This window comes from Vollenhovia emeryi, unplaced genomic scaffold (assembly GCF_000949405.1).
Source record: "Vollenhovia emeryi isolate VEMERY1.0 unplaced genomic scaffold, V.emery_V1.0 DF939366.1, whole genome shotgun sequence".
Taxonomy (NCBI): Eukaryota; Metazoa; Arthropoda; class Insecta; order Hymenoptera; family Formicidae; genus Vollenhovia; species Vollenhovia emeryi.
In genome coordinates, this window is record NW_011967000.1 from 68,912 (window position 1) to 95,347 (window position 26,436).

The 26,436-nt window shown below is 36.7% G+C and overlaps 2 protein-coding genes across 16 annotated transcripts in view; one reads left to right on the forward strand and one right to left on the reverse strand.

The window, feature by feature from the left end:
• The window catches only part of LOC105558201 (mitogen-activated protein kinase-binding protein 1), an 83,989-nt gene extending 62,830 nt beyond the window's left edge, over positions 1–21,159 (forward strand). For 12 of the 14 annotated variants that reach the window (XM_012005766.1, XM_012005767.1, XM_012005768.1 and 9 more), the window contains 22 exons: positions 2,338–2,560; positions 2,971–3,186; positions 3,299–3,481; positions 3,606–3,766; positions 3,853–4,189; positions 4,269–4,435; positions 4,510–4,834; positions 4,911–5,121; positions 6,186–6,435; positions 6,533–6,986; positions 8,422–8,490; positions 8,693–8,803; positions 9,114–9,283; positions 9,363–9,653; positions 9,742–9,895; positions 9,976–12,367; positions 14,509–14,651; positions 14,738–14,942; positions 15,030–15,156; positions 15,322–15,509; positions 17,086–17,106; positions 18,321–21,159. In XM_012005766.1, coding sequence (XP_011861156.1) covers positions 2,338–2,560; positions 2,971–3,186; positions 3,299–3,481; positions 3,606–3,766; positions 3,853–4,189; positions 4,269–4,435; positions 4,510–4,834; positions 4,911–5,121; positions 6,186–6,435; positions 6,533–6,986; positions 8,422–8,490; positions 8,693–8,803; positions 9,114–9,283; positions 9,363–9,653; positions 9,742–9,895; positions 9,976–12,367; positions 14,509–14,651; positions 14,738–14,942; positions 15,030–15,156; positions 15,322–15,509; positions 17,086–17,106; positions 18,321–18,697 — 6,775 coding nt within the window. In that variant the 3' untranslated portion in view covers positions 18,698–21,159. Of the gene's footprint in view, positions 1–2,337; positions 2,561–2,970; positions 3,187–3,298; positions 3,482–3,605; positions 3,767–3,852; positions 4,190–4,268; positions 4,436–4,509; positions 4,835–4,910; positions 5,122–6,185; positions 6,436–6,532; positions 6,987–8,421; positions 8,491–8,692; positions 8,804–9,113; positions 9,284–9,362; positions 9,654–9,741; positions 9,896–9,975; positions 12,368–13,940; positions 14,076–14,508; positions 14,652–14,737; positions 14,943–15,029; positions 15,157–15,321; positions 15,510–17,085; positions 17,107–18,320 lie in introns of all 14 variants that reach the window. The other 2 variants (XM_012005779.1, XM_012005778.1) reach the window with 2 other exon arrangements.
• LOC105558200 (glycogen [starch] synthase) overlaps positions 20,756–26,436 on the reverse strand; it is an 11,343-nt gene continuing 5,662 nt past the window's right edge. For both annotated transcript variants that reach the window (XM_012005763.1, XM_012005764.1), the window contains exons 4-12: positions 25,105–25,301; positions 24,831–25,023; positions 24,082–24,344; positions 23,444–23,654; positions 23,180–23,316; positions 22,964–23,096; positions 22,493–22,879; positions 21,673–21,873; positions 20,756–21,593 (exon numbers count right to left, since the gene is read on the reverse strand). In XM_012005763.1, coding sequence (XP_011861153.1) covers positions 21,561–21,593; positions 21,673–21,873; positions 22,493–22,879; positions 22,964–23,096; positions 23,180–23,316; positions 23,444–23,654; positions 24,082–24,344; positions 24,831–25,023; positions 25,105–25,301 — 1,755 coding nt within the window. In that variant the 3' untranslated portion in view covers positions 20,756–21,560. The remainder of the gene's footprint in view (positions 21,594–21,672; positions 21,874–22,492; positions 22,880–22,963; positions 23,097–23,179; positions 23,317–23,443; positions 23,655–24,081; positions 24,345–24,830; positions 25,024–25,104; positions 25,302–26,436) is intronic.

Sequence of the window (26,436 nt, forward strand, 5' to 3'; positions counted from 1 at the left end):
TTTTTTTTTAAATTGAAGAGAAAAGTATACACTTTTTGATACCGTAAGCAGAACTGGCGAAGAAAAATTATTACACTCCGTACAGTGCGTCAAAGTGTGCAATTTTTTAGAGAAAAAAACATGATCTTAATTTTGAGAAAGTCCCGGGAAATGGGAAGAGTGAATGCAAATTCCAATAAGAGCTTCTTAAAGCAGAGGCTTTGCCCTATAAAATGAAAAAAAAACTTTTTAATTCGACCAGTTTTCGCGAAGTTACACTTATTTGAAATTCGTGAAATTTTGATCTAAATTTCTTGTTGCGTTAATTTTTTGGACCAGTATATAAAATTATGAATTATAAAATTAATTCTGAAAGATTAAAGAAATATGCAAAACAAAAAGAAAAATAACTAAAAAACGTGAATAATTACCGCTTTATAAATATATGTTAGAAATATGATATTTACATACGTGTGTTGAATTTAATAAACAAGCAGTACCTATATGATGTTTTTTTTATAGAAATAGTAATACAAAAAGTCATAAGTAAGTACAGATCTTTTTGCTGAAAATGCTAAAAATGAGCATAGATTTATTTTCCGTAATATAAAATAAATGTATTACAATAAAAATATAATATGAATAAATGTATGCATAACACTTGATAAAAATAATTCACTTGTTTCAAACGTATTAATATTATTAATGTTTATCGAAAAAACAACACCAAAAATTGTAATGAGAGAGATTAATATCTTTCATCCTAATTAGTTTGTAAAATAAATATAACAAAAGTATCTTAAATTTTGTTCTATGTATGTACATACATATATTAGGAACAGAATCATGATGCAAATTCCAAATCGACGAATTTTCAAAGACGATATTTCTTCGAAAATTTTTCCTTTTCTTCTTTCTGTTACTTTTTTCTTCTTGCTTGAATCTCATTATCTTAAATTTTTTACGATTAGAAGAAAGCCCTCTATTATGAGATAGACTAATGAAATAGCGGGGTTTCTGCTAAATTAATAGGCATCATCTGTTGGTTCCACCATGGATTTATTACCTTTAAAATAAAATCTTTAGTGAAAAATTCATTGTTAGACCACGTAATTATGACGAAAACAGATTTGTGACTAAATTTGGATGTTGAAAACCTGCTAACTCATGTTAGAAGTCTATTTCATAATAGGGGATTTTCTTCTAATACCGATTCTTTTCTCTTCTAAATCTTTCTTCAGCCTCTGTATTATTGCTCTCATATCATCTTTAGGTAAATTATTTACACTAAATTATTTGTATACACTAGAATGTGGAATTTTTATCATTTATTTTTATCTCTCTCGATGCTCTCTACTTATTTACTTCTTCTCCAGAATGATCCTCATGTCTAAAATTTAAATATTTCTGGTGAATTCAGGATCGAGGGTTAAGAGTTAAAGGGCTTGAAATTCAAGAGCTTGGTTTGAAGCGTTTGAGCATTAAGATTATGGCGTTAAAAAGTCTTGTACCTAAGAATCTGCGGCTCATGACTTGTGAACTACCACGTAATATAAAAAAAATTGTCTATCTTCAAAATGATATATTTCGATGGAAAAATATCGAATCGGGACAAAAAAGTTGATTTAAAAAATGGATAACAGTGATTGCTGACTCAGCAAACCGAATTACTTACAGATACTTAGAGATTGCTACTTCAACAGCAGTTATCTGAATATCGTCAAAATCCACATTTTTTACCCCTTTAAGGTGGTTCCTGGATAAACCGACCAAAAGTAGAAAAAATTGAAATTTAAATATATTATAGTTGCAAGTTTTATCTATCAGTACGCGAGATTTGAGACCCGGTCGCCGATGAAATAAAAGAAAGAAAAAATGTTAAAACTGTACATATTAACATAGGGATTATGGGCCGATTACTCGCAGAAATACTTTGAGGGTTAATGTTATTTCATAGAAAAGTGGATCATAACAAAAAAAGAGATAAACATAATGAATGGTATAAAGATTCAAATGCGCTATTAAATATTGTATATGAGGTCACCGACCTCTGCAAGCAAATACTTATTAGTAAAGTAAAATAAAGTGTGGCGATCTCGTGGCGCAGAGGATTGTGCGCTGGTCTGGTAATCCGAAGACCTGGGTTCAAAACCAAACAAAACATTGTTGGTTTTTCGTTCGATCGCCACATATAGAAGTGGATATAGAGAGAGATGTTATAAGAGGTTTGGGCACGTTCCTTCAAAAACGCCTAGTAACCCTAAGGGGAATCAATAAAATGTATTTATTAGTAAAGTAAAAAAAATAGAAGTTAAAATGATCTCGCTTCATATATACAGCAGTATTCTTCTGTTACAGTTGCACCGTCGTGCTGTTTAATCCACGACGAAACAGTCAAGCACACGTATTAAATGCCTGCCGGAAGACTGTGACCTCCCTGGCGCTCGCCGGAGACGGTAAACTCTTGGCCACCGGCGAATGCGGTCATATGCCGAACGTCCGTGTCTGGGATATTTCTGATCCGCACAACGTCGTGCAGATTGCGGAATTTCCGGGACACAAGTATGGTATCAATTGCGTGGTGAGTACTTACCTACAATGATATTTCATTTCGTGTGTCCGCAATCAAGCAATCTCCTCGTATTTTTCCAATCGATATTGTTTCTTTAATAACTTTTTAACAAACTACGAGCGACAACTAAAACCTTCTGAAGGTCACTCAGGAGGGTGACCTTGACAACATATGTCAAGGTCAAGGTCATTTGCAGGGGCTGACCTAATCTAAATATTTATCCCCACCTCATAATAGAGGGCATTCCTCTACTGTTTTCATTAACAACGACAGATAAATTCGCAATGCTTACAATTTAGTTAATTTTGCAGTATATCATCACAAATGTTAAGTAAATTGCACCGGACAAGAGACAGGAGGCTCAAGATTATTCCTACCTACGAGATATTAACAAAAGGACATTTATCTTTTGACTTTAGGCATTCTCGCCCAGCAACAAGTACGTTGTATCGGTTGGCTCGCAACACGACATGATTGTGAATGTTTGGGACTGGCGGAACAATGTCAAAGTAGCATCTAATAAAGTCTCCAGCAAAGTGAAAGCCGTCTGTTTCGCGGAGAATGGCAATTATTTCGTTACCGTGGGCAACAGGCACGTCAAGTTTTGGTACTTGGAGTATTCGCGTAGCGCCAAGGTAAGCTCTGAAACCCATCTCTTACATCTCACCGCGGAAACGTAAATGTCTCTCATTCTTTTCTTGGTGCGATAGAAGGACAGTAGGTCTTATGCAATATTTTGTTGTGCAGTACAAAGAACCTGTGCCCTTGATGGGTCGATCCGCTATATTGGGAGAGCAGAGGAACAATGATTTCGTTGACGTTGCCTGCGGTAGAGGAGAGATGGCGGATTCTACGTATGCGATCACCAAAACGGGCCTGTTGTGTGAATTCAACAACAGGAGGCTCTTGGACAAGTGGGTCGAGCTTAGAGTAAGTTACTCCGAGTGATTAGGCCCGGTTCTACGTGTGATAAGTGTAATACAAATGGTTCACGACCCATCTACTTCTAAACTTGTTTTTGGCTAATAAAAAAAACACAATGATGTTCTTCCAGACGAGTAGTGCCAATTGCATGGCAATCGGGAATAAATATATTTTTATCGGATGTGCCGAGGGTATTGTAAGGTGTTTTAGTCCTAGCACACTTCAATTTGTCACCACATTGCCAAGGACACATTACTTGGGTGTGGATGTTGCACAAGGATTATCCATCAGGTTTACATCTTTATGACATAATAATGACACACCTCGATAGTTCTCCGTTGTGACACTTGGGAATATCCTGTTGGCCTTTTTTTTAGCCATATGTCGCAACACCCGCCTAACGCGAGGTATCCGGACGCGATCGCGCTGGCATTCGACGAGCGAAATAACAAGCTGACTTGCGTGTACAACGACCATAGTATTTACGTTTGGGACGTGAGAGATATCAAACGGGTCGGCAAGTCGCACTCGTTCCTGTACCACTCGGCCTGCATCTGGGGCGTCGAGATGTATCCGGCCGATCCAGATCTCGTTGGTGCGATGCCGCCCGGAAGTTTCATCACCTGCTCTAGCGACGACACGATAAGGGTCTGGAATCTGGAGAGGGACAGCACGCTGAATAATGCTTTGTACAAACGAAATATTTACAGCAACGTCAGTATCCCTCGAGTGAAATTCAAGGGAACGAAAAGAGTCGACGTGTAAGACCAATGTTTTATTTTACTACCAACAGGAATTGCTCAAGGTATTGTACGTGGATCCGGAGTTGACTTACCTAAAGGATCTGGATCTAGCTGCCGCGGGATCCACCGAGAAGAGCGACGCGTCCTACGACGGTCGCAACGGCGTGAGATCGATAAGGGTCGCTCCCGACGGCAAGCATCTTGCTTCCGGAGACAGGTAAAACGAGAAGGGAATCCAGTTGTCGGATCATTAGAGAGGAAAGTTGCAATATTTTTGCTATACTTCCACAGATCCGGCAACATCAGAATCCACGATGTTTCCACGCTGGAAGAACTGTGCCTGATAGAGGCACACGATGCCGAAGTGTTGTGTCTAGAGTATTCCAGGTTCTCGCAACATCCACCGAACGCTCCTAGACTACTAGCGAGCGCGTCTCGGGACAGGTTGATTCACGTGTTCAGCGTTGATCAAGGATACAATTTTCTACAGACGCTCGACGATCATAGTTCTTCCATTACCGCAGTCAGATTTTTCAATCAGTTGAATCAGGGTAATCAGATACAGATGGTATCTTGTGGCGCAGATAAGAGTATTATTTTTAGACAATTGCAATCGGTGAGTAATCTTTCAGCGATCGACAATCAATTTTAGATCCGGCAAGACACCTCACGATTCTCTCTTGTATCTTTAGACACCAGGCGGAATGCCACAATTTGCCAGGGGTCGCAACGCTCAGGGAAAAACCACTCTGTACGACATGGAAGTCGATTCCGGACAGAAACACGTGTTAACCGCCTGTCAAGATAGGAATATCCGAGTTTATAATGTTACTACGGGAAAACACAGCAAGACTTTTAAAGGTTCCGTTAGTGATGACGGCTCGCTGATTAAGGTCGTCCTAGGTAAGATAAAAATTTATAGCTCTCCTCGTACGTTGTTAACTCCATTACAACACTGTAATAAAAAGACAAACGATGGATCAACCTCTTGTTAACGAAACAAGTAATGTATTTTCCAAGTATTCACACGATTTTGTCTACTCCCTGGAATTATTTTCTGTGGCGATCATGGCGCAGAGGATTGTGCGCTGGTCTGGTAATCCAAAGACCCGGGTTCAAAACCGAACAGCAGGAAATCGTCTTTCTTTGACCGTGAATTTTTTTTCTTTTGTGGCGCAACTTTTCCTCAGTTTAATTTGCTGTATCTTGTATGTATATACGGTCGCCACAGAAAATACTCTTTTATGTGAGTCATCAAATATCTCCAAATACCAATAATTGAAAAACTTTTTAAGTATTGATATTTAGAGGTATTTGAAAGTCTTTTTTTTAAATTACAATTATAATAATATAATAAAAATAAAATATAACGAATATTAAAAAATATTCCGTTGCTTATTTGTTTATGTTACAGAATTTTTTTACTCAAATCTTCAAACACCTCAACTTGCATAACACTATGCTACTATGTCTGCTTATAAAAATGTCAATCTCTAATAAATTTGTAGTGATACAAACTGATTAAGTGTTGCTTTAAAGAGTCAATTTTTATACTTTTAATATATATATATATATATATATTTTACAATTTGTAACTGCATTACATTACGTTATATAGCGTTCTTATGTATACATTTAGAATAATTTTGCTAATTGTAATACAGATATTATATTTTAAAAAGCGCTGCTTTTACACATGTAAAAATTGTAAAGACATTATGAATAGTTCTGACATAGAAATACACTAAGATAATTGTAAAATTAGAAAATATTAATATTTAACTGAAAATGATCTGATCAGTCTTGAGATTAAATTTTCATTATAGAGGGAATAAAAATTATATTTTAAATCCTGCCTGTTTAAAGATCTCACGATATTTAAACAGAAAATCGTAGATGCTTGTTACAAATTGTTCCACTGACCTCGACCGATATTCTACAAAGTGTCCTATTCGACGTGTTTTCAGATGCGTCCGGTATTTATGTAGCTACCTCATGTACAGACAAAACGTTATGCGTGTACGATTATTATAGCGGCGAGTGTATGGCCACTATGGTTGGTCATTCGGAATTGGTGACAGGCTTGCGCTTCAGTCCGGACTGCCGTCATCTGGTGTCTGCGAGCGGCGACGGCTGCGTGTTTGTGTGGCGTGTTCCGCATGACATGGTCGTGACCATGCAGGCACGTCTAGCCCAGCAAGCGATGCGCGCCGGCAAGTGAGTAGCCTCTTTTCTTCCCGTTCATAGATACTGCCGATCTTAATTGTCGGCTCCCGCTGTAATAATCGCGTCTCTCCCTGAATGTATCCTGTAGGAAACCGCTCCAAGTCAACGGCGGCGGAATCGACGTGCGATTGGATAATGAAACCTTTGGATCACCCCCGTCGGATCTTCTCGATCCTAACTCGAATCTGACGTCCCAGAGCGTGGATTACAGATTCAGCGTCGGTCAGCTGCCGTTGTGGGCGAAGAAGCAAATAAATACCGCGAATGTAGACGATAGCGTTGCTCTGGGCTCAAATGTCAGATCCCTCGGTGTCGACCTGCCAAAGGGACGATGGGCGCAAAGGGTTCAGCAAGGCGACGGTATCACCGTCAAGTCCGTTTACGATAGCGATGAAGTTATACCGTTTCCACCGTCGCGCGGTGCCATTGATTCGGATGGTGGCGGTGGCGGTGGTGGCGGCTCGAAAGACAGCTCCATCGACAGCGGCACAGAAACGAAATGTAGCAGCGACTATCGTCGAGAAACGGTGATTAGCAAAAGGGTTGGTAGAAAATCTTTGGGAGGATCCTTTTACGATAAATGACACAAGATTATAAAGAACTTTTTTAAAAACTGACGAACCAGAGTAGGTGTTTCTTGTAAAACATGGGTTGCTGAATCCAAATTCGTAACTTCGCCACGTCTAATTTCTTAGATAATCGAGAAAAGTAGCGGAAAATCTGTGAAAATTGGAAGAAACATTTCAGGAAGGAGTGTTTAAAGCAAAATCTACTGGACCGATTTCGGTGAAGCTTACTAATATTAGCTTAGAGATTAAAAAAATATATAAGCTGTTTGTTAGAAACTTTAGACTTCAGACCTTTTTCAAACTCATATTGGTAGCAACCGTTTACTCCATAGCCAACTATATGTGTACAACTTATATTTAACTTGCTTAACATTTACTTTCCAAAAGAAACAATTAAAGTTCACTTGTGAGGCTTTGAAGAGCCTTCTATGACTCGTGCAATTGCTTGATTTATTTTTGTCATGCAATTGATTATTTGTTAGTTTACATCGATTTGTTTGACAACATATTAGACTAGAATACATAATTAAAAATAGGTAAACTTTCCTTTTGGTTAATTGCACTTTATTTAATTTACTAAAATATAATTCAATCGGTTCTGTCCAAACGCATTTTGATGTTTTACTTATTTTGTTCTTTTTTTAAAAGTTTCTCCCAATTTTCTAAAAACCTAGATGGAGTAAAACAGACGACAAATTTGGATTCAGCGTTCCAAAATACAATATAGAAATACTCGCTTTGGTTCCAATTAATTTAACATGTTTTGTGGTTCTGTGTAATTTGCGATTGATAACTTGCAATGGATAGATTTCCAATAGATTGCAATAGCTTAATTAAGGATGAAGCAGGAGGGATGCAGTTGTGAAACAATTGCAGAGCCAAAGTTACCTTTATATTCTTTCCTCACTGATTGTTAGTCGATACATTCATCTTTCTTTAAATTATTCTCAAGCAGTTGATTACATTTGGATGGATACTTTTTTCTAAATAAGATACTTCGTCTAAATTTTAATTATAATATAATTTGAAAAATCGTGTTTACAAGCAAAGGGTGTTGCCAGGAGAAAACTTAAGATCAAAAGAAAATCTTTTTAGTTTTTCCTTAACCGTCGGCTTCTAAATATTTAAACTGTGAGAGATTTATAAATTCAAACCGTCTATTTTCATTATTTGGACATATCCGAAAATTATTTTGCATAACTTAAAACAAGCAGAAAATATTTTTTTGTGCAGAAACCAGTCGAATTTTGTTTGTTTTCAAGTTTATTCTCTCCCTTAAACACACAACTAATTATTTTTTAATAATAATTAATCATTGAATAACATCAAATATTATCGTACTCTGCTCATTGTATTGCTGCTTTCTCTAATTTGAAAATAGAATACCGATATTTAATTGCAATTTTAGGAAGAAGAGGAAAGTGTATTTCAGTCTTGTCCCAAAAGTTATAGAGAAATAGAAAATGAAACAAAACAGGTATTAACAAAGTAACATTAGTATTATCACTTGATTGTATGTCTTATATTATTTGTCTAAAAACAAATTCATCCTTGCTTATCAGTAATTTTGCTCTGCTCTTGCTTGTTTCATCTTTTTTTTGTTTTTAAATACTCGGGACTGCGCTGTTAATTTGCGTATTTCTTTCATTGATAAAATTTTACCTCGCTCACTGGTATAGGCGATTGACGACAAGGTGACAGTAAGAAGTAACAATTTTATGGAATTGACACGTCAATCGAGGAGTCGTCATCACACCGACGATAGCAGTCTTGGCAGCTTTAAATTTGAGGTATACCTGCTTAAAAGCGTGAAGCATTTTTCCAAAATTATTATATATAATAATTTCTCTAGGAAAAAATTTATACGTCACTTCTTCAATGGCAAAGCATGACAACCTAATTTACAATGCCACTTTTTCGAGCACTTCGACAAAGCATATCATATGCAAATAACATTTTCTGCCGATATTACATCCTCAATTGACATTATTGTTTTACTCATTGTAGCTTATGTGTTATCGGTGTCTGTAATTTAATTGTCAATTATGTCGTTAATAAATAATATCGCGTATTCTTATTTGAAAAATGTACGCCTTTCAGGATCACGAAAGTACCGAGCATGACGGGGATGTCGAGGATTATTCTGAAGGGGAAAACGGAACGACTGGTTCTGAAAAGTCGCATCATAGATTAATGTATTATCCCCCGCCAGAAGATATTGTGTCAAATCAGTTTACCGTCAATGCGATGGATGTTGAGGAACTTCGAAGGTTCGTTCCTGATTCAATTCTCTTATCAATCTATCGCGTGTCTCTTCGAATAATGCCAAAACGTACCTTACACGCACAGGTCGCAAAGGCGTCAAAAGAAATTGAAGAACGCAGAGAATGGTCGAACGAGCGAGTTGACCGCATCTGGCAGTCAGGACGAATCCGATTCCGAAGGCGGGGCGTCGACTCCTAGCGCCGAGAGAAATCCTCTGTCTATGTTATCCGAGGCTAGCTCGGAGGGTTTCGATCAGCTCGCCAAACAGAGTCACAGGGAAAAATACTTGAAGAATGCCTTCGAGTCGCTTAGCGGCGCGGAGGAGCCACCGAATCGCCCGAAAACAACAAGTATTAGTTCTCAGTTTCACGGAAGGTAAAGAAATCCAACCGAGTTGCCGTTTCACGATGTCAGATCGTTATTTCAACAATCACTGATCACCGATTAACTTGAATTGTTGTAGACTCAGTGGCGGCGAAAGTAACGCCGCCGCTGGCAAGACACGTAATGCGGCGGTGGTTAATGCGACAAAGCACGCGAGGGGCGACGTTGATGTTGCGAAGAAACGGGAAGAGTTGCAGAGGAGGATAGAGGAGACCAGGAGAAAATTACAAAGTGTAAGTGATGATCTACGCGTGAGAAAAATCAAGTACTTTACGGAGACTTTTGTGGTAAAACGTAAGTTTTATTTTTGCAGGTCGGTTATAGATCGTTACTGAAATCCAGCCAGAGCATATCCGACTTGAGCAGTCACATACAGGAAAAGCATCATCGTTCAAACAGACTCAGCACAGGTAACAGATCCGGCCAACAAAACCAATTTTCAAAACCGACCAATCCCTGCAAACCCATGCTAAATCCAAAGCCCACGTTTAAATCCCGACAGTCCACTAACAAGGTTCAGGGTGTGGGAAATGTGTTACCCAAGCTAGAGATACCAAGTGAAAACTGCTTGTCGAAAAGTCCAACTATGTTATGCATCAATGAGAAAGCGAAAAAATCAACCTTTAACCGTCCGTTAACGTTGACATTAAAAAAAACTGAAAAGTATAAGCTGTCTTTGAACAAAGCCAATCAATCGTTGCCCGAATCTCCCGTGTGCGAGGAATTGAAGTTGTTGAAGGAGCAGTGTAAGAAGAATATCAGTCGGTTCGCAAGATTTGCCCAGAAGAGAAGATCCTGCAGTTATTTTATCGGTCTGAATGACAACGAGAAGGACGTGGGAAGCGTTGCAAAATCTTTCGAGAGCTTACCCGCCATGAACGAACGGAACATGGAGAGTTTCAACGAGACCATCGACGATGCCGACGACGGCAACGGCAATTTCAGCGACGATTCATTAGAAGGGGATTTCAAGAATCCACCTCGGCGCTGCGTCAGTGATTATCAGATAAATGTTCATATGAATGACTACAGAAGTTATTTGAATTACCAGAATGTCCAGAAGAAGACTCCAACTGGCTCCCAAGAGAGTATACTCTCGGATGCCTCCGTCGAGTCGTTCTCCAAAGGAAGCGCCGAGATTCTGGATTACGATCACGACAGACACTCGAGCGCGAGCTTCTTCCTGTCTCGGCGCAAAATGCAGGAGGGCAGAAGTCAGGAGAGCATATTAACCGACGAGTCGGACTACCAGATGTTTCCCCTGCGCGAAAACGCCGATCATCGGAGCACAGAGAGCGTGTTGACCGACGACTCGGATTCCATGGTGAAATCGGCGCCTCTGGAAATGCTATTTGACTCACATTACAAGCGGAAGAGGCAAAATTCCGAGACCTACAGTGGAAACCCTAACAACATCACCGAGACCGCTGTGGATAACGTACAAAGTTCCGATGAAAACACACTGTGCCGAGCGGTGTTCAGATCCAAGTCTTTGCAGGACACGAGGATCAGCAAAGCGAGGAACAATACGAATTTCACGGAGGACAACGCATCGCTGACGACTCACGTTTACTGTGAATTCAACTTCGACAAAAATGACGCAAACGCAACGGGTTGCAGCAAGTCGGAATCGACCCCGCGCGGCAGCAGTCCGAGACCGGAATCGATGATGATCCTGAATGATTTCGTTGCTCACAAGCCACCGAAACCCAAGAGAAACTCGTCCCGCACTCAGAGCATGCGCAACCGAGCTAGACCAGCTTGGAAGTACATGGACACGCCGCCCTCGTCGCCCGCTTTAAAAAGCGTCGCCGATTCCGACAATTACACGGCGTCGTCCATGAGTTCAGTTTGTTCCGAGTACCGTGTTACGCCGGGCGACCAGGAAACCAAGCGAGATTCGATCGATTCCGAAGTGATGCAGCAATTCTTGCAGTCTGCGAATTGCGCAGCGCAGTTTGACGACAATAAGGACAGCGGAGGCGAGTTCTATAGTCTGCAGACTTGCGCCGATAAAAATGGTACTTTGCAGGATGAGCTGACGTACGACAGGGACGAGTCTTCGAACTTAACGAAAGATCATCACATACCGAAGATTCATTTCGATTCAGACAAGGCGCAAGTGAGTTTATTTGACAACGACATTCCGACGAAGGATATGTACGAGACTTACGACTCGTTGGAGCCCACCGGAGTTTCCGGCGACCCGCAGAAAGAGGAGCCGTCGCTTGGCGGTGCAAATTTACAGTCCGCCAACGAGCGTATCGACGATTTCAACGCGAGCGTGGATTTCCGGATAACTCGCGCGATCGAGGGCACCGTGAAGCTACTCTCGCAGGAGTTCGAGAATTTGGTGAGGCAAAAGCAGTATTTGACGAGGGAGAGGTATCTGCGATTAACGCACGGTCAAGAGGCGAGCGAGAACTTTGCCAAGTTAGAGGCCGAACCGGACGGTAGACTCTACCCAGTCAAACGCAATATCAGGCTGCACTCGTACGGCGAGGACAGCGACTGCGCCGACGTGTCGACGATGGACAGGTCGCTGATGGAGAGCGGCTCCTCCACGTCCGCCTCAAGTTGTACCAACTCGCCCAAGAGAATGTGGCCGCCCGCGTCGCGCTGTCCGAGCCACGCAAGTCACAGGTGGACGAAAACTCTGCCGACGATCGATCAAACCATTTTTGCTACCAAGCATTCTTATGCAGGTATTGATAACGAGTAGAAAATGCTTGCGTATATTTTCTACGTGTTGTTCAATTTTACGTATTCCAAAGTCAAGTGCATTTACGTCGCAACATTGATTGTGAGTCGTTTATGGAAGAGATATACTTTTTGTATGTATGTATTATATGTACATATACCTCGTTCTGTTGTAGATGTATGCAATTATACAATAGGTGCATATTACGGAGATAGTTGGCAAAATGAAGGAAATTTTTGAAAAAATCAGTCGGGTATTCAAATGTAAAAGAGAGAAAATTCATCAATCGTCAATAGTCCAATTCTGCTTTCCACAACTTTGAGTAGTTGACTGTTAACTGTTATGCCTTTTGGTGTAGAAGCTTCCTTGTGGAAATATTTTATTGAAAGTATTATGAAATCAATGAAAAGTGAAACGAAAGTTATTGAAAAATTATTGAATTGTAATTTTCCTTATGAAATTCACTGTGACACTGTATGAGATATAAAGAAAGTTAAAGTATACTGTTGAGAAATCATAAAGAAATTATGAAATGTTAGATGTTATAAAATTTATTGAATTTAACGAAACATTTTTTAAACAACTTCTCACTGAATCTTTACTGAAATAACAAAAATGAATTGAGAGAGAGAGAGAGATTTTCAAATACATCTCAGCTGAAAAAACCAGTCAAAGAAATTTTATTCCGATCACATGGTTCAACTGTGAACTATTTGTGCAGAACGAGGAAAATTTTCTCCTTGCATCTTGATGTACAACAGATACTTTTGTTCAAAAATTTCTTTCATTCTTTGCGGATTACCTTCGTAGTTAAATACAAAGGTAAATTGTCGCAGAGTACCACAGTCCACTTATTCATTGCTTACAAATAGTCGCGTTCGATTTTGTTTCAAGACGACAGCATTTTACTTTTCAGTTTAAACGCATTTCGAGTCGTGCTAATAATAAGACTTGTTAATATATTTGATCATTTTCATTTTGTACGGAACGCAACCGCATGTTTTTCTCATTAAGTTACAACATTATCCCTCTTCCCCTTTCGTTGCTATCCTGCTCTCTAACGTCTTATTTTATTATTTACTGTGTGCAAAAAGCTCCGGGTCAAACGACAATTATAGTTGTAGAAAATGCATAAAATCAAGATTATTTTGAACTGGATTTTTTGCACATAAAGAAAAATTACATTCTACATATATATACATCAATCAATTTTATTTCTTTTTACATTATTACGTACACCTTTATTAGCCAATGAAAAAACAGTGTTCTTGTAATTTATTTAACTACTTAAAAATAAAAGGATATAAATACATGCCTTTATAGAACTAGCTTCAAAGAACTTCTGATTGACCTTGATATTGACTTTGACCTCTAAGAAGATCAAGAACATGGATCTTCCCGTCGCTTCTTTGATTTCCTTCGAGGAATGTCAACATTAAGGCCAGTCAGAAATCATTTGGGGCTGGTTAGTGTAAAGGTGAGCTTAATAGAAGTTTCTTTAAAAAAAGAAAAACAGAAAAAGAAAGGCATTATGTAAATAGTAGCGATTAGTGCATGTGTATGCGCGTTGTCAACAGCTGGCAGTAGTGGGGGGCGAATCTCGTCAAAAGTTATTGACAGCGAGGAGGAAGAGAGTGGCATGAGACGCGCCTGTTCGTTGAGTGATCTTTCCATCAGTCCTTCAAATAGGTTGTTGCATGGCCCTGTACAAGGTATCTCTCACCGTTCTGTACGGATAATGTATTTTTATACACTTCCATGCTCAATGAATTAATTTGATATGTGTCGTTCCAATTAAATTTAAATTTCCATTAGATATTTTGCAATTATAGTATATCTGTCTTTCATATTAACCCGTAAGTGCTCGCATGGGAGTGAAATTAATTTAGAGGCAAGAATACTTCTAATATTTCTAATGGTTAAAAATTATTATTTCGTTCAAAACTTGTCTCAGTTTTAAACAAATATTCGAATGTTTTATTTTATTTAAACGAGTAATTGATAAAAAATTTACACAAGAATCGTTTGCGCACGAAATACAAATAGATCAAAATGTGGATCGAAGTGGATCCTGCGCGAGAATTTACAGGTCGGAAATACGAATGAAATATCCGGGTAAATTCTCTTCCTAATTAGTGACAACAGTTTCAGGAAAGTTGGGAAGTAAAAATGTAGGCGCAACATCAAGATTGGGCGGTGCCAATTCTAGCGGTCAGTCCAGATACGCTTCGGGGAAAAGTCACTCGACTCATATAACGAGAAGCAGCAGCGTTGGTGTTTTAAACCAAGTGTGTTTTCGTGGTGCACGCAATAAGAACCCCGAGAATCATAAACACGTAAGTGCACGTTGAATAAAACTTATTGCAATTTGTAGAGCGACTCGGAATCGGACGCCGGTATAACGGGAGGAGGTAGAGGGTGGAGCGGTCAATCTAGCACCAACAGTAGGACTAGCGGTCTGATGCGACCAACGATTAGTTCTCAAAATAAAGTCAATCATCAAAATAAATCGAGCTCTTCTGGCAACAATGTTTCGTCAATCCTGAGAAGACGAGGGATGCAAGGAGCTTTCTCGATTGGTAAATTTAAATTCTCATTTCATATCAGCGGCTAGACGTACGAACAGATATCGCTTTGTTTGCTTAAGATGTACATTTCTCTCGCAGTTAATTTAAGTCAAGTGGGAAATCAAGAAGATTCGAGTTCGGAAGATACCTCGTCAAATGGAAATGGAGGAAAACCGGCGCTACCGCTGAGACCTAGAAGCATCAGTATTGATCATTCCTCTGCTAGGTAATGATTATATTCATGCAACTGCCAAAAGCGTTTTACTCTCATCGCCCAATATTACTTTTCATTATCTAAAGCATTTACCTAATTATTATAGATCATTGTCATAATCATTAGAATTACGATAATAAATACAAATATATATAAAACAATATCTATTTTGATTAGCTTAAGTTTACCCGGTACAACTGTAAGGAGATCTGGATCGGCAATCATCACAAATGGCCGGATTGGTGCTACGATCGGGCAAAATGGAAATAGGATATCCACGGCGAGTAGAATTCAGTTGGAGCCTAGTCCACATGAGCTACCAGTTAAAGACACCGATCGTGCTATCGATGTGGCTAGTGTCGAACGTGAGTATATCAATATTGAACTCGCAACGGTCATAATTATTTCTCTGTCGTTATTCAAAAACTTCTGTTTGCAAGATAAGATCTATAATGCTAAGATACAATTTTCTTTTCAATTTATATTATAATTGCGGATGTATCTTTAGATATAATCAATATTCTTTGATATCAAATTAATAATATTAACCCTTGTTGGTCACTGTGGGGTCCAAAAGACCCCAAACTCACGTTTAAAACTTTATATCTGTAAGTTCTAAATTAAAAATTGATCTTAACTCATTGTCTACCGATAGCTTGAGAAATCCTCTTTACGCTCTGACATTAGATATTGCCGGCAGCATATTTGTTTAGATCTGGCGGCTGTTTCGCACGTTGAGATCCGCTGAATCGCCAGTAAGACCAAATTCTAATTTGGTGTGAAAATTTTGCAAATTTCTTTTCGTACATTATTATCTTTGGAAAAATATAAGTGCAAGTTTAATAACCGATTAATTGTTTTCTACGAAGTTTATACGTATTTATTTACACTTATATACAGGATGTCCCCGCAAGCCGAATCTGCCGTAAACGGTAAGGCCTGTGACCACGATGCTAGAACGTGGTCCAAGTTCTAGTCCCAAGAAACGTATAGCCAATCAACTTGCAGCTGTTCCATAAAAGCCGCAAGTTGATTGGCTACACATTTCTCGGAACTGGAATTTGGACCAAGTTCTAGCATCATGGATACAAGTCTGTAGACAGGGCGGACCAAACTGCGTGTAGAAAAGTCTTGTACCATTTTGTAAAATTCGCAATTGATTTTGGCCCTCGGAAAGTAAAAGCGATCATGTTTCTGAAGAATCGGAAAGTACCCCGTGTGCAACTCTCAGAATGTTGCACATGTATGTTCATTATTGGAGGCCTAGAATATTATTTTGTAATAAATTAAATTTGCTATTGTTTTGAGGAAATGCGTAGCCAATCGACTTGCAGCTTTTGCGGAACAGCTATATTGATTGGCTACATATTTCGCGGAATTAGAACTTGGACCAAGTACATCCTGGACACAGGCCTTAATTCGCCTGAATAGATACAGAGTTTCTAAGTTTCTAAACAGTTGCTATTCTTTTCATCGGTGCTGTCGATACGTTATTGGCCGAATGAGATGTATTCACAGAATGATTACGGTAGAAGAAAGATACGTGTTATACATATAATATAAAAAATAATAAAGTTCTTAGTTTGTAAAAATATTCAGTTTAGTTGGTGCCATTTGATGATATCATTACTTTTGTAGAGAAGATACTTTGGAGGGGGGAGAAGATAAAAATTTTGTTTAAATAAAAGATATCCAAGTAACTAAATTATATACTTCTTGATTGGATGACGCTTATACTTGGCGTCTTTTTTAAACCTTTTTTTAAAAAGGTTATTTTTTAAGGTGATAGTGTAAACATCGCACCGTTTAAAAGTCGGTAGGGTCAATTGGATCCCTATGTGACTATTACGTCATTCTCAGGAAGTTTGACCAATACAAAGGTCAATTTATACTTAATGTATGTTATACAAGCGATATCTAATGTTAACTTTATTATTGCAGTAAGCATGGATAAAACATTAGGTAATCCAGAAATAATAATATTAATACTGCATTGTGAATATAATATTTTGCAAGGATAGGAAAGTTACTTCTTAAAAATAACTAGTTACTGTTACTCATTACCGAATAAAAAGTAACTAGTTACCGTTATTATTATTTAAAAAGTAACGATTCGTTCCTTTTTTCGTTGCTTTTAATGCCAAAACGAGATAAGAGATAAGACTAAATAAGAAATAAATTTGTTCTTAAAATGCAACTACAAGGATTGTTATAGGATTTTGATTATAGAATTGTTTGATTAAGATTATCGCTATCGTCGCTGTAGCCTCCCATACAGCACGCATGTTACCAATTCGTTACCAAAGAAAAGTAACTGTAACGGTAACGGCGTTACAAGTAACGCGTTACTTCCCAACCATGATATTTTGTATCTAAAATATGCTGTAATGATTGCAATAACAGAAATTTTATAAGTTTATAAGTTAGGGAATTATAAAATCATAGAATCATAACTCGTAATGGAGCTAGATGTTTTCCATTTTGCAATTAAATTTTGTCAATAATATATTAACAAAGTCGAAGATGTATTATTTCAATTCTTGTTGTATGTACTTTACAAATCATTTAATATAAATATAAATAAACATGCATTCAATTATATTTCGAATAATTTGTACGAAGATTTTTGGATTATATTTATATAGGAATTTCATACCTATATAAATATAATCCAAAAATCTTTGTACAAATTATTCGAAATATAATTGAATACATGAATATTTAATTATATTTATAATTCTGTGTTTCCTTAAGAAAAATACAGTGTATTTTTTATTTCTTTAAGATATCCCCCACACCTAACACTTTTTTCGAAACATAATTTCATTTTATACGGTTGAATTTATAACGAAATAATCTTTGATTCAGTAATAAAAAGATTTCAAAATTTTGAACAAGTATCGAATATATCAAGCGTGTACCGGATAGTCATATAAATATCATATTTTCGAATCTTTGGCGCGATTATCAGTAGGTTGGAGAACTCGACGAAACGTTTCTTCGAATCATTATCTGGAAAGGTTCAAGAGAGTTTATCATTAAGAGATCATACGACTTGATACTAATTAGTAGACGCCAATTTGGTGATCCCGATTTTAAAATATGCGATATGCATGCGTCATTATTTATTCTACGATTGCATTTATAAAAGTAACATTCGATACGCGTTCTTGCAGTGTCCACACAACTGTGCAACACAATCGCGGACGAGCTTACGCGCACCGCAGACAACGTCGTGCAGTTGTACAAACGTTTAACGATAGACAACGACGACGACCCGTCTAGAGGTGCGATCGACCGGGACACAATGCTACGTGGATTGGAGTCGTCTGTTAACGAGACAATGCGTACTTTACGGTTGGTCGTTGCCGGCGGTAGCGAGAGCGACGGAAGCGGAGGAGATGCCGTCGCTAACGAGGCGACGGCCAAGTTTCAGGAATTGCTCGCCGGTCAGGATCAGGGCAAGGTGGTCAATATGATGCAGCAGTATTCCGAGCTGCTCTTGACTATGATGCAACAGAGGATGGGAGGAACTCAATCAAGTCACACGTAAATCCGTCCGTCTGAGAATTGATATGGAAAACGTGATTGCCATCGTTATTTAATGTATCCACGAGATAATATTTACGAAGCACTTGTTTCGCGGTAGTCTGTTTTCAAGCATTGTATTATTGATCCTTTCTCTTCGATATGGAAGGAGTTGAATGTGTTTCGCTTCGTAAAAATGGAAAGGAGTACGTTCCCGCGCGTGAAAACTCTGTATACATATCGTGTAGCCGCACGGACATTCTCTTTTCCCTTTTGCTAGTTGTGAATCCGTATCCGTTTTTTTGTGATTGATTCTTAAATTTGATAAGATAAATTAATGTCAGTAGATGGATATGTCGTCAAAGTCTCTTGTCATCGTTTTTTTTATATCCTGCGATGCGAGGTATAAATTATTATTGTCTAACCGCTAATGGATATTAAAATTCTCCAACTGCTATAAATATTAAAATTAGTCTATGCCATCCGCGTCTACTAGACAAATCACCGAGACAATGAATGAGGATGAGATAAAAGTATCGTAGTTGTTTAATGTAAAGCCGATTGTGACGGTCGCAAACATTTGTACTTTGTTGAAGCCATATATCGTAAAATGCCAATTAACTGAAGACTAATAGAATAGTTTCCAAACAAGTATATACATATATACATACTGATATATTGAACGACGATATTAATATTAGTGCTTTTATTATGTAACCAAAGGTTATCTGTATCAATGGTCTAAAGGAAGGGACGCCCCTCCTTCTTCCTTTGCTATTAAAAACTTGGCAGAAAGTTGTAATAAAAAGAAAAAACAACATAAAGCTTGCCAGTATGAAATAAAAGTTTAACCACATAGTCATTGCATTAAATATCAAATCGGGCCACTCGAGCCTGTCAATAGAGAGATTTGCCAATATTTTAATGAAATTTGATATCTCAAAATCTCAACCACGGAATTGTATTATTTTATCTAGGATTATTAGTTATCTATCGTGACTATAAATTATATAGTTTTAATATCAAAGTATCTTAAGGCTTCTTTTTTAATAATAGACTGCATTGAATGAAAGTTACAATTGATACTTACTCGATTATAAATAATACTATCCTACATATTTTATCACAGAAATTAATATGCTTGCATATTTTTTCACGGAGAAGCCGCAGTTCCATGAAATTGTCAAATTTTAAGTGTCCTGCTTAATTGTAATTACAAAAGATAATATCTCAGTGAATTTTTCAGAACTGTATCGAATAATCAAAGTAAAAAATACGTGTTACTAACTCACTACTGCTACAATTGTAATATTTCTTTTTCCAATTTTTTTATGCATATTATGTCTTCTATTTTAACATAATTACCATTTTTTTATTAAATTCCATTTAACGAGTGCCATTTAAGTTAAAGTAATGGTCATTCAATGGTACATATTATGTTTGTGTATTAATTTATCGCTTACATTGTTGATTTCCGAGTCGAATACGATCATTCGAGTTGCATTCTCAACACCGTATCCTCTTTTGTGTACGATACCAACGCTTCTTTCCTATTTATAAAACTGAGAAGTAAAACTTTTCAATTAGCTCATTTAAATTCTAAACGATATAATCTAGCTACACGATATAATCGAGACTAAAATGATTAATATTAGAAATTAGAATTTTGTAATTAGTATCAACATTTTTAACATTATTTATTAGTGCAGGCAAAACATAGATAACGTACATTATGGAATCTCATTACATATTGATGATAGTTAACTAGCGTCATGCGATAAGAAAATCATTCCGAATCATCATTCTTATTATTGTAATTAAACACGTATATACTTTCGGTTTATCTAAAAAATTACAATAACTTTGTACACAGTTGTATTTGTTATAAGCTAAAGTTATTGTTATCAGTTATGTAATATGTTATATTGCTTCTATAATGTATAAATATTTATTCAAAATTAGTTAACATAGTAAATAATTTGGTATTACAAGTGCCAAATTCGCCGTAATCGTATCGCATAAACATGTAACTTAGTCATTTTATTTTGTATATTATGTTAATATTATAAAGTAAAATTTTTGATCATCGTTGAATTCTCTTATTTATTGCAAGCAATTTGTTAACCATATTATTTTACAAATTTTTTTGTAACACAGTACATTGACCGCTACTTCTTGCCACGTAAATGATACATGAATAATGCTGCAAGAATTAAATAACTCGAGATTTTAATTTTTCTTCGAAAACGCTAAGTCTAATAAAAATATTATTATTTCTATATAACAATAATATCCTCTGTATAATTACATATGTATATCAAATCCATTGATTGTATGCCTATTACTGTATGTGCAAGCAACACATACATACATAACGTGATACGATATGTGAACATATGTATGTACATTTTTATACTTTCCTCTTTTGTGCATTCCAATTTTTAACATTGGTATATTAAAATGTTTGTTAATCATGATAATGAAAAACTTGGATCTGCTTAATTGTACCTTAATGGAGTATAATTAGGAGAATTAATATAATCAAACATTCTTTGCATTAGCAAATATAGCTCAAACAAAACAAAAATAATAAATAATATCGCTCATAATGATCACGGTAAGTGAGCCATTGTAATTATTGCTGCATATCTTTACTTATTGCTATTCTATCTTGAGTTTTGCACGGCAGTGACAATATCAAAAATAAGCGTTAGAAATTCAGTTCGTTTGAGATTTTTTTAAAATATGTAGATACATACTTCACACAGAAATTGCAAGTATTACTAGTATTTTGGCACTGCTATGTTACATGTAAACTCTAGAAATTATCTTGAGACTTTTTCCCGCAAGATTGCTTCTTGTGCTCTCAGTACTCTTGGTTTCTTTATTTACCTTCCATTCGATTGTCGCAATTCCTCTAGCTACGGAATGAATAAGCATGCAAGCATAATATTATTATTATTATATCGAATTATTTAAATTAAACTTTTAATTATTTACCTCTTTCTCTTCATCAACTTCATCTTCGTCATCTGAACCGTGTACAGAAGCGGCCGGTGTAGTGTGCCGTGAAGATGACGGAGAAGGTGGTTCGCTGATCGGTCTGGGATAATTGAATCGGCCAACCCCACCCTCTGCGTATTCTGACGCCAGTTCTGGGTAGACGGTGGTCAGTGCTTTTATTCTTGCTTGACGATAATACTGTTGAAAACGAGCATACAGAAGAGATACATAAGATACGAGATAAATACTCATCAGCACAGAAACGTTGCAATCTTGCAGAGACATTGCAGGGATATAAAATTGCAAACTTTCGATAGCAATATTGCAGCAATGTTTCAAAAATAATGAAAATACTATATTTCCTATTTAAAAAATTTTTCTAATTACGAGAATTTTATAATGTTATTTTCGTTGATACCAGTAATGCGCGAATTATTAAGTACTTGATCAGTGCGGCGTTGCTCGCAATCTCCATATCCTATTGCGAAGCGACATAATCTTCTTGGGTTGCTTCGCAATAGCTTGCTGTGTATTGAAAAAGGCCCGGATGCATATATATGTAATTAATAAATTCTCTGCTTATGTACAACAACGACAAATTATTCCAAAAATATTGCACCGCAACGTTGCTACAATGTTGCACTGCGATCTCTCTGAGGGCGGACATTTCAACGTTGCTGCGATCATCCAGAAACGTTGCAGCAATGTTGCGCAACGTTGCTGCAATATTGCAATCTTGCAATGTAACATTTCTGCAATCTTCCTGCAATCTTTCTGTGCTGTGTGGGTACAGTGAGGTGCATATATTTTATCTTACAATGCCAAGATTACGCCAGTCGAGGAGGTCGCTGAGACGCTCTGTACGATTTCTCTGAATAATACGTTGACGGCGGCTGAGTCGTGCAAAATCGAACATGTACTGCGCGAGCTGTTGAACACTCGCTTCCAAACCAATGAAACGCCTGTCAACAATGTAGATACCGTAGCTCATCGGATCCGCTATATGTTCCTGCATAAAACAGCCGAATCCTGACAAGTTAGTTGTGATGCTGGGTATTCCCATGACTGTGCACTCAGCTGGCGTATAGCCCCATGGTTCGTAGTATGAAGGAAAAACACCCAAGTGGCATCCTCTGACAAATTCCTCATAATCAAGACCGAATAGTGGATTTGTGGAAGATAAAAACTCTGGATGAAATACCATCTATAAGTAACACATACTACAGTTTTGTATCAACGTTCACTTTAAACTCTGCGCAGTGCATGCATATGTGTTTGCAAATTTTACCTTAACGCGATCGTGAACGGTATTAAAGAGATTACATCTTCTAATGGTGTTTAACACTGGATCGTTCCAATCGTCGATAACATTGTGTGTTGTAATAGGCGGCAATCCGTTCCTTTGCAGAGCGTACAAACATCTGTAAGACAAAGTAGAACGTCAGTAAATCGAACCAGTTGTTACAACAACAAAAAATGTTATCTTGATTATTTTTAGATAGACCGTTTTATTTTAATAGTATCGTCTTTCTGCAACAAATCTTGAGCCTCAGGCATACGACCGGAGAGACACAATTCGTACATTCGTTTCCCTATTTTTTGCTGTATATCATTAATAGTGTCCCGTAGAGATTTTGTTACCTGATAACAATAATGTGACAAGATAAATTATTAGAGTTATTATAATAAATTATAATCATTATAATATTTAATTATTTCAAGTATTAAACTAACGTTATATAAAATATTAACATTAACAATGACTCACGGCGTGACCACGAAGAGACTCGACATTGAAGTTATTGGTCTTCGCAGGAAAAATGAGAAAAGCAACTACTGTTAGATCGGGCCTGGACGTTTTCAAATAATGGTTTAATCTGGCTAAAGCTTCTATGAATATGTCAGCTCCTTTGTTTCCAAATTCATACCGACCAGCGGTGAAAAAGTATAATGTTTTGTCTAAATCAAAATCATAATGTCTGCGAACATAAGTTTGAATATTGTATGAGTTGTATATTGTGTATATCTATTTTTAAAAAATTATGGTCAGACAAATTTTGAAACACATGCGTTATCCATCCATTCAGAACATTTATAGTTCAAAAATTTCTAAAACTAAGAGCATTTAAAAATCAGTGTTACAAATTATTGAACTTATTTTTGATGACTAAATACTGATAACCTTCAAAATGACCTTGAAAACAATCTTAAGAAAAAAATTAATTGTATCGTCAAATTTGATATCTTTATATCTAACGGTGGAAGTTTTCTCTGAAATATTTTTCTCCATCTTTGAATCTCGTAGAGATATTTAGAAGTTTTACATTTTGTTTCATCGCACGCTCGTGCATGTATGCGTACACTCATTACAATGTCTACAGAGAGAAAGATTCGTTTGATACAAACCCATAAAAGTGACCTCGCACAAATTCATGTATTTTCTCTTTACTAATAGCGTGTAAATTCTGAAATTCATGCAGTGCCGCAAATTTCTTTACATTTAATCCGTTCGGTGTAATAATATCAGGCTTGCGTTTAAGTAAATGTTCGGCTTCGAAGCCAGTGATATCTGAAACTGTCGTGAATACGTGTGCAAGATGTGAAGCTGCACGTTCCATGCAATATCTGTGATATATCTGACGCTTTCCTGCTTCTTCATCAACACTGAACTGTAAAAAGTATATTAGCACATTATTGAACATATACCACGTATGTATATTCAGCATTTTAAATGTTACAGAATATCTCCAAATGGATAATGCGAAAAAGGGAATGATTTTACATTTAAAAAAAATTAAAAATATAATATGAAACTCTTCTGTGCTCGTTTGAAAATAATTGGTTTAAAAATGAGAAAAATAATGTTTTCAACCTGAATATTCTCTTCAATAACCATATATGTTATATTATGTCAAATAAAAAGATATAAAATTTTATGAAACAAAATAAAAATAAACTTGATCGTAACTGCTCTAGTATTGACATTAACTTAACTTTTTCTGAATTGTTCTATTAAATGAAGTAAAAAGCTCTTTATATATATTGTGTATAGCAATTATGTAACACGCGCGTGCGCGTGCGCGTGCGTGTTCGTGAGATAAGGAAATAAACGCAAAAAATGAAGAGAGAAAAGATAAAGACAAAACTTTACATGCCTTATCTAGATTGTTGTAAAAATCAGTCTTTCCTGCGCAAAGATATCTACCCAGAAGTGTAGCGTGAGTAGTAAATACCGTGGCCACATCCACGTGTCTTGTTCTCAAAGCAATTAAACCAACGCCTGCTTGCCATTCATGACAATGTACAACTACTCGCGGCGGAATGCTTGAGTATCCTTCGGCTGCTTTTCTATCAATTCGTTAGCAAAAGAAAAGTTGACAGTTTACATAAGTTGCATGGAATAATAAGAAAATGACAATATCAATTTACCTAAATTCTGTAATAAATTGACAGACTAGATATCCGAGTATTACGGCGTCATTAGCTTCAATATCAAGATGAGGTATTCCAAGATTGCAAGTACTCCATAATTCTTGCTTATATTCATCGAGCTTCCAAGCAGCGCTTCCAATATCGAATAGAATTATTTGAGGATTTCCATCCACTAACCATGTCCCTGTTATTACCTTAATGAAAACATTTTATAAAATAATCAAAGTGAAAAAATGTTTCAATTTTAATATTTTTATAAATATCACTATATAAACAAGAACTTTATCATTACCTGTTAAAATTAATTAAGTCTTGAAAAGAGAAACGTGAGTTTTTCCTTAAGTTTTCTCGATACCGAGATAAAACTCAATGCATTTTTAAAACTATTGAGTTAAAAGTTTTTGATAGTAATAACGATTATTAGTTATAAAACAAAAATTATTGACTTTTACTTATTGAATAACCGATTTACATTAGCAAAACATGAGTTAGTTGTGAACGCAGGTGCTATAATGCTTGGCATAAAATTTTGAGCGATTTTGATGGCTTTTGTGACAATTTACTGACAAATTGCCTACTGGGTTCATATATTATAAATATCCCAATTTGGATACACAGGGTGTTCCGGTAAAGGTTGGTAATCTCTCGTGGACTTATGAAGTAGGTAAATATAACCCCTTTTTTAACTCATTTAAATAATATCAAATTAATCGTGTTAAAGTTATAATAATTATTAAATTTTATTACTTATTGTTAGATATAGTCAAAAGTATAAGTGTTGATAATAACGGACTTGAAAGTTTTGTAGATTAAAGGAATCAATAGTGGTCCGTTCCTGCCTCTTCAACGTGGTATTAAGAAACTTATAAAGATTTTTTTTTTACAAAATGTGAAACTAATTATTACAACTTATTAAGATCTGAACAATAATATAAAAGCTATTTAAGAATATTGATTTAGAAATTTTTAAAGACGCGTTATAAAAAATAATTGTATAGGAACTTGTGGAGTTATTTTTACCTACTCTGTAAGTCTACGAAAGAATGCCGGCCTTTACCGGAACACCCTATATATCAGATACAATCAGATTTTCTATAGTTATACAGGGTGAGTCTTTCCATATCCGACAAAATTTTTGAGAAGGTAGAACGGATCGAGATGAACGGAAAAGTCCTGTACCATTTTGCAATTTTCATAATAGTTAACGAGTAATTAATTATTAAAAATCGTTGTCTTAGGCCGGCCTACCGTCCAATTCGAGCGCGTGGCAAGATGTGACCGCCCGGCGATCGATATTGCTATGCGCACGTCTCGCCACGCGCTCGAATT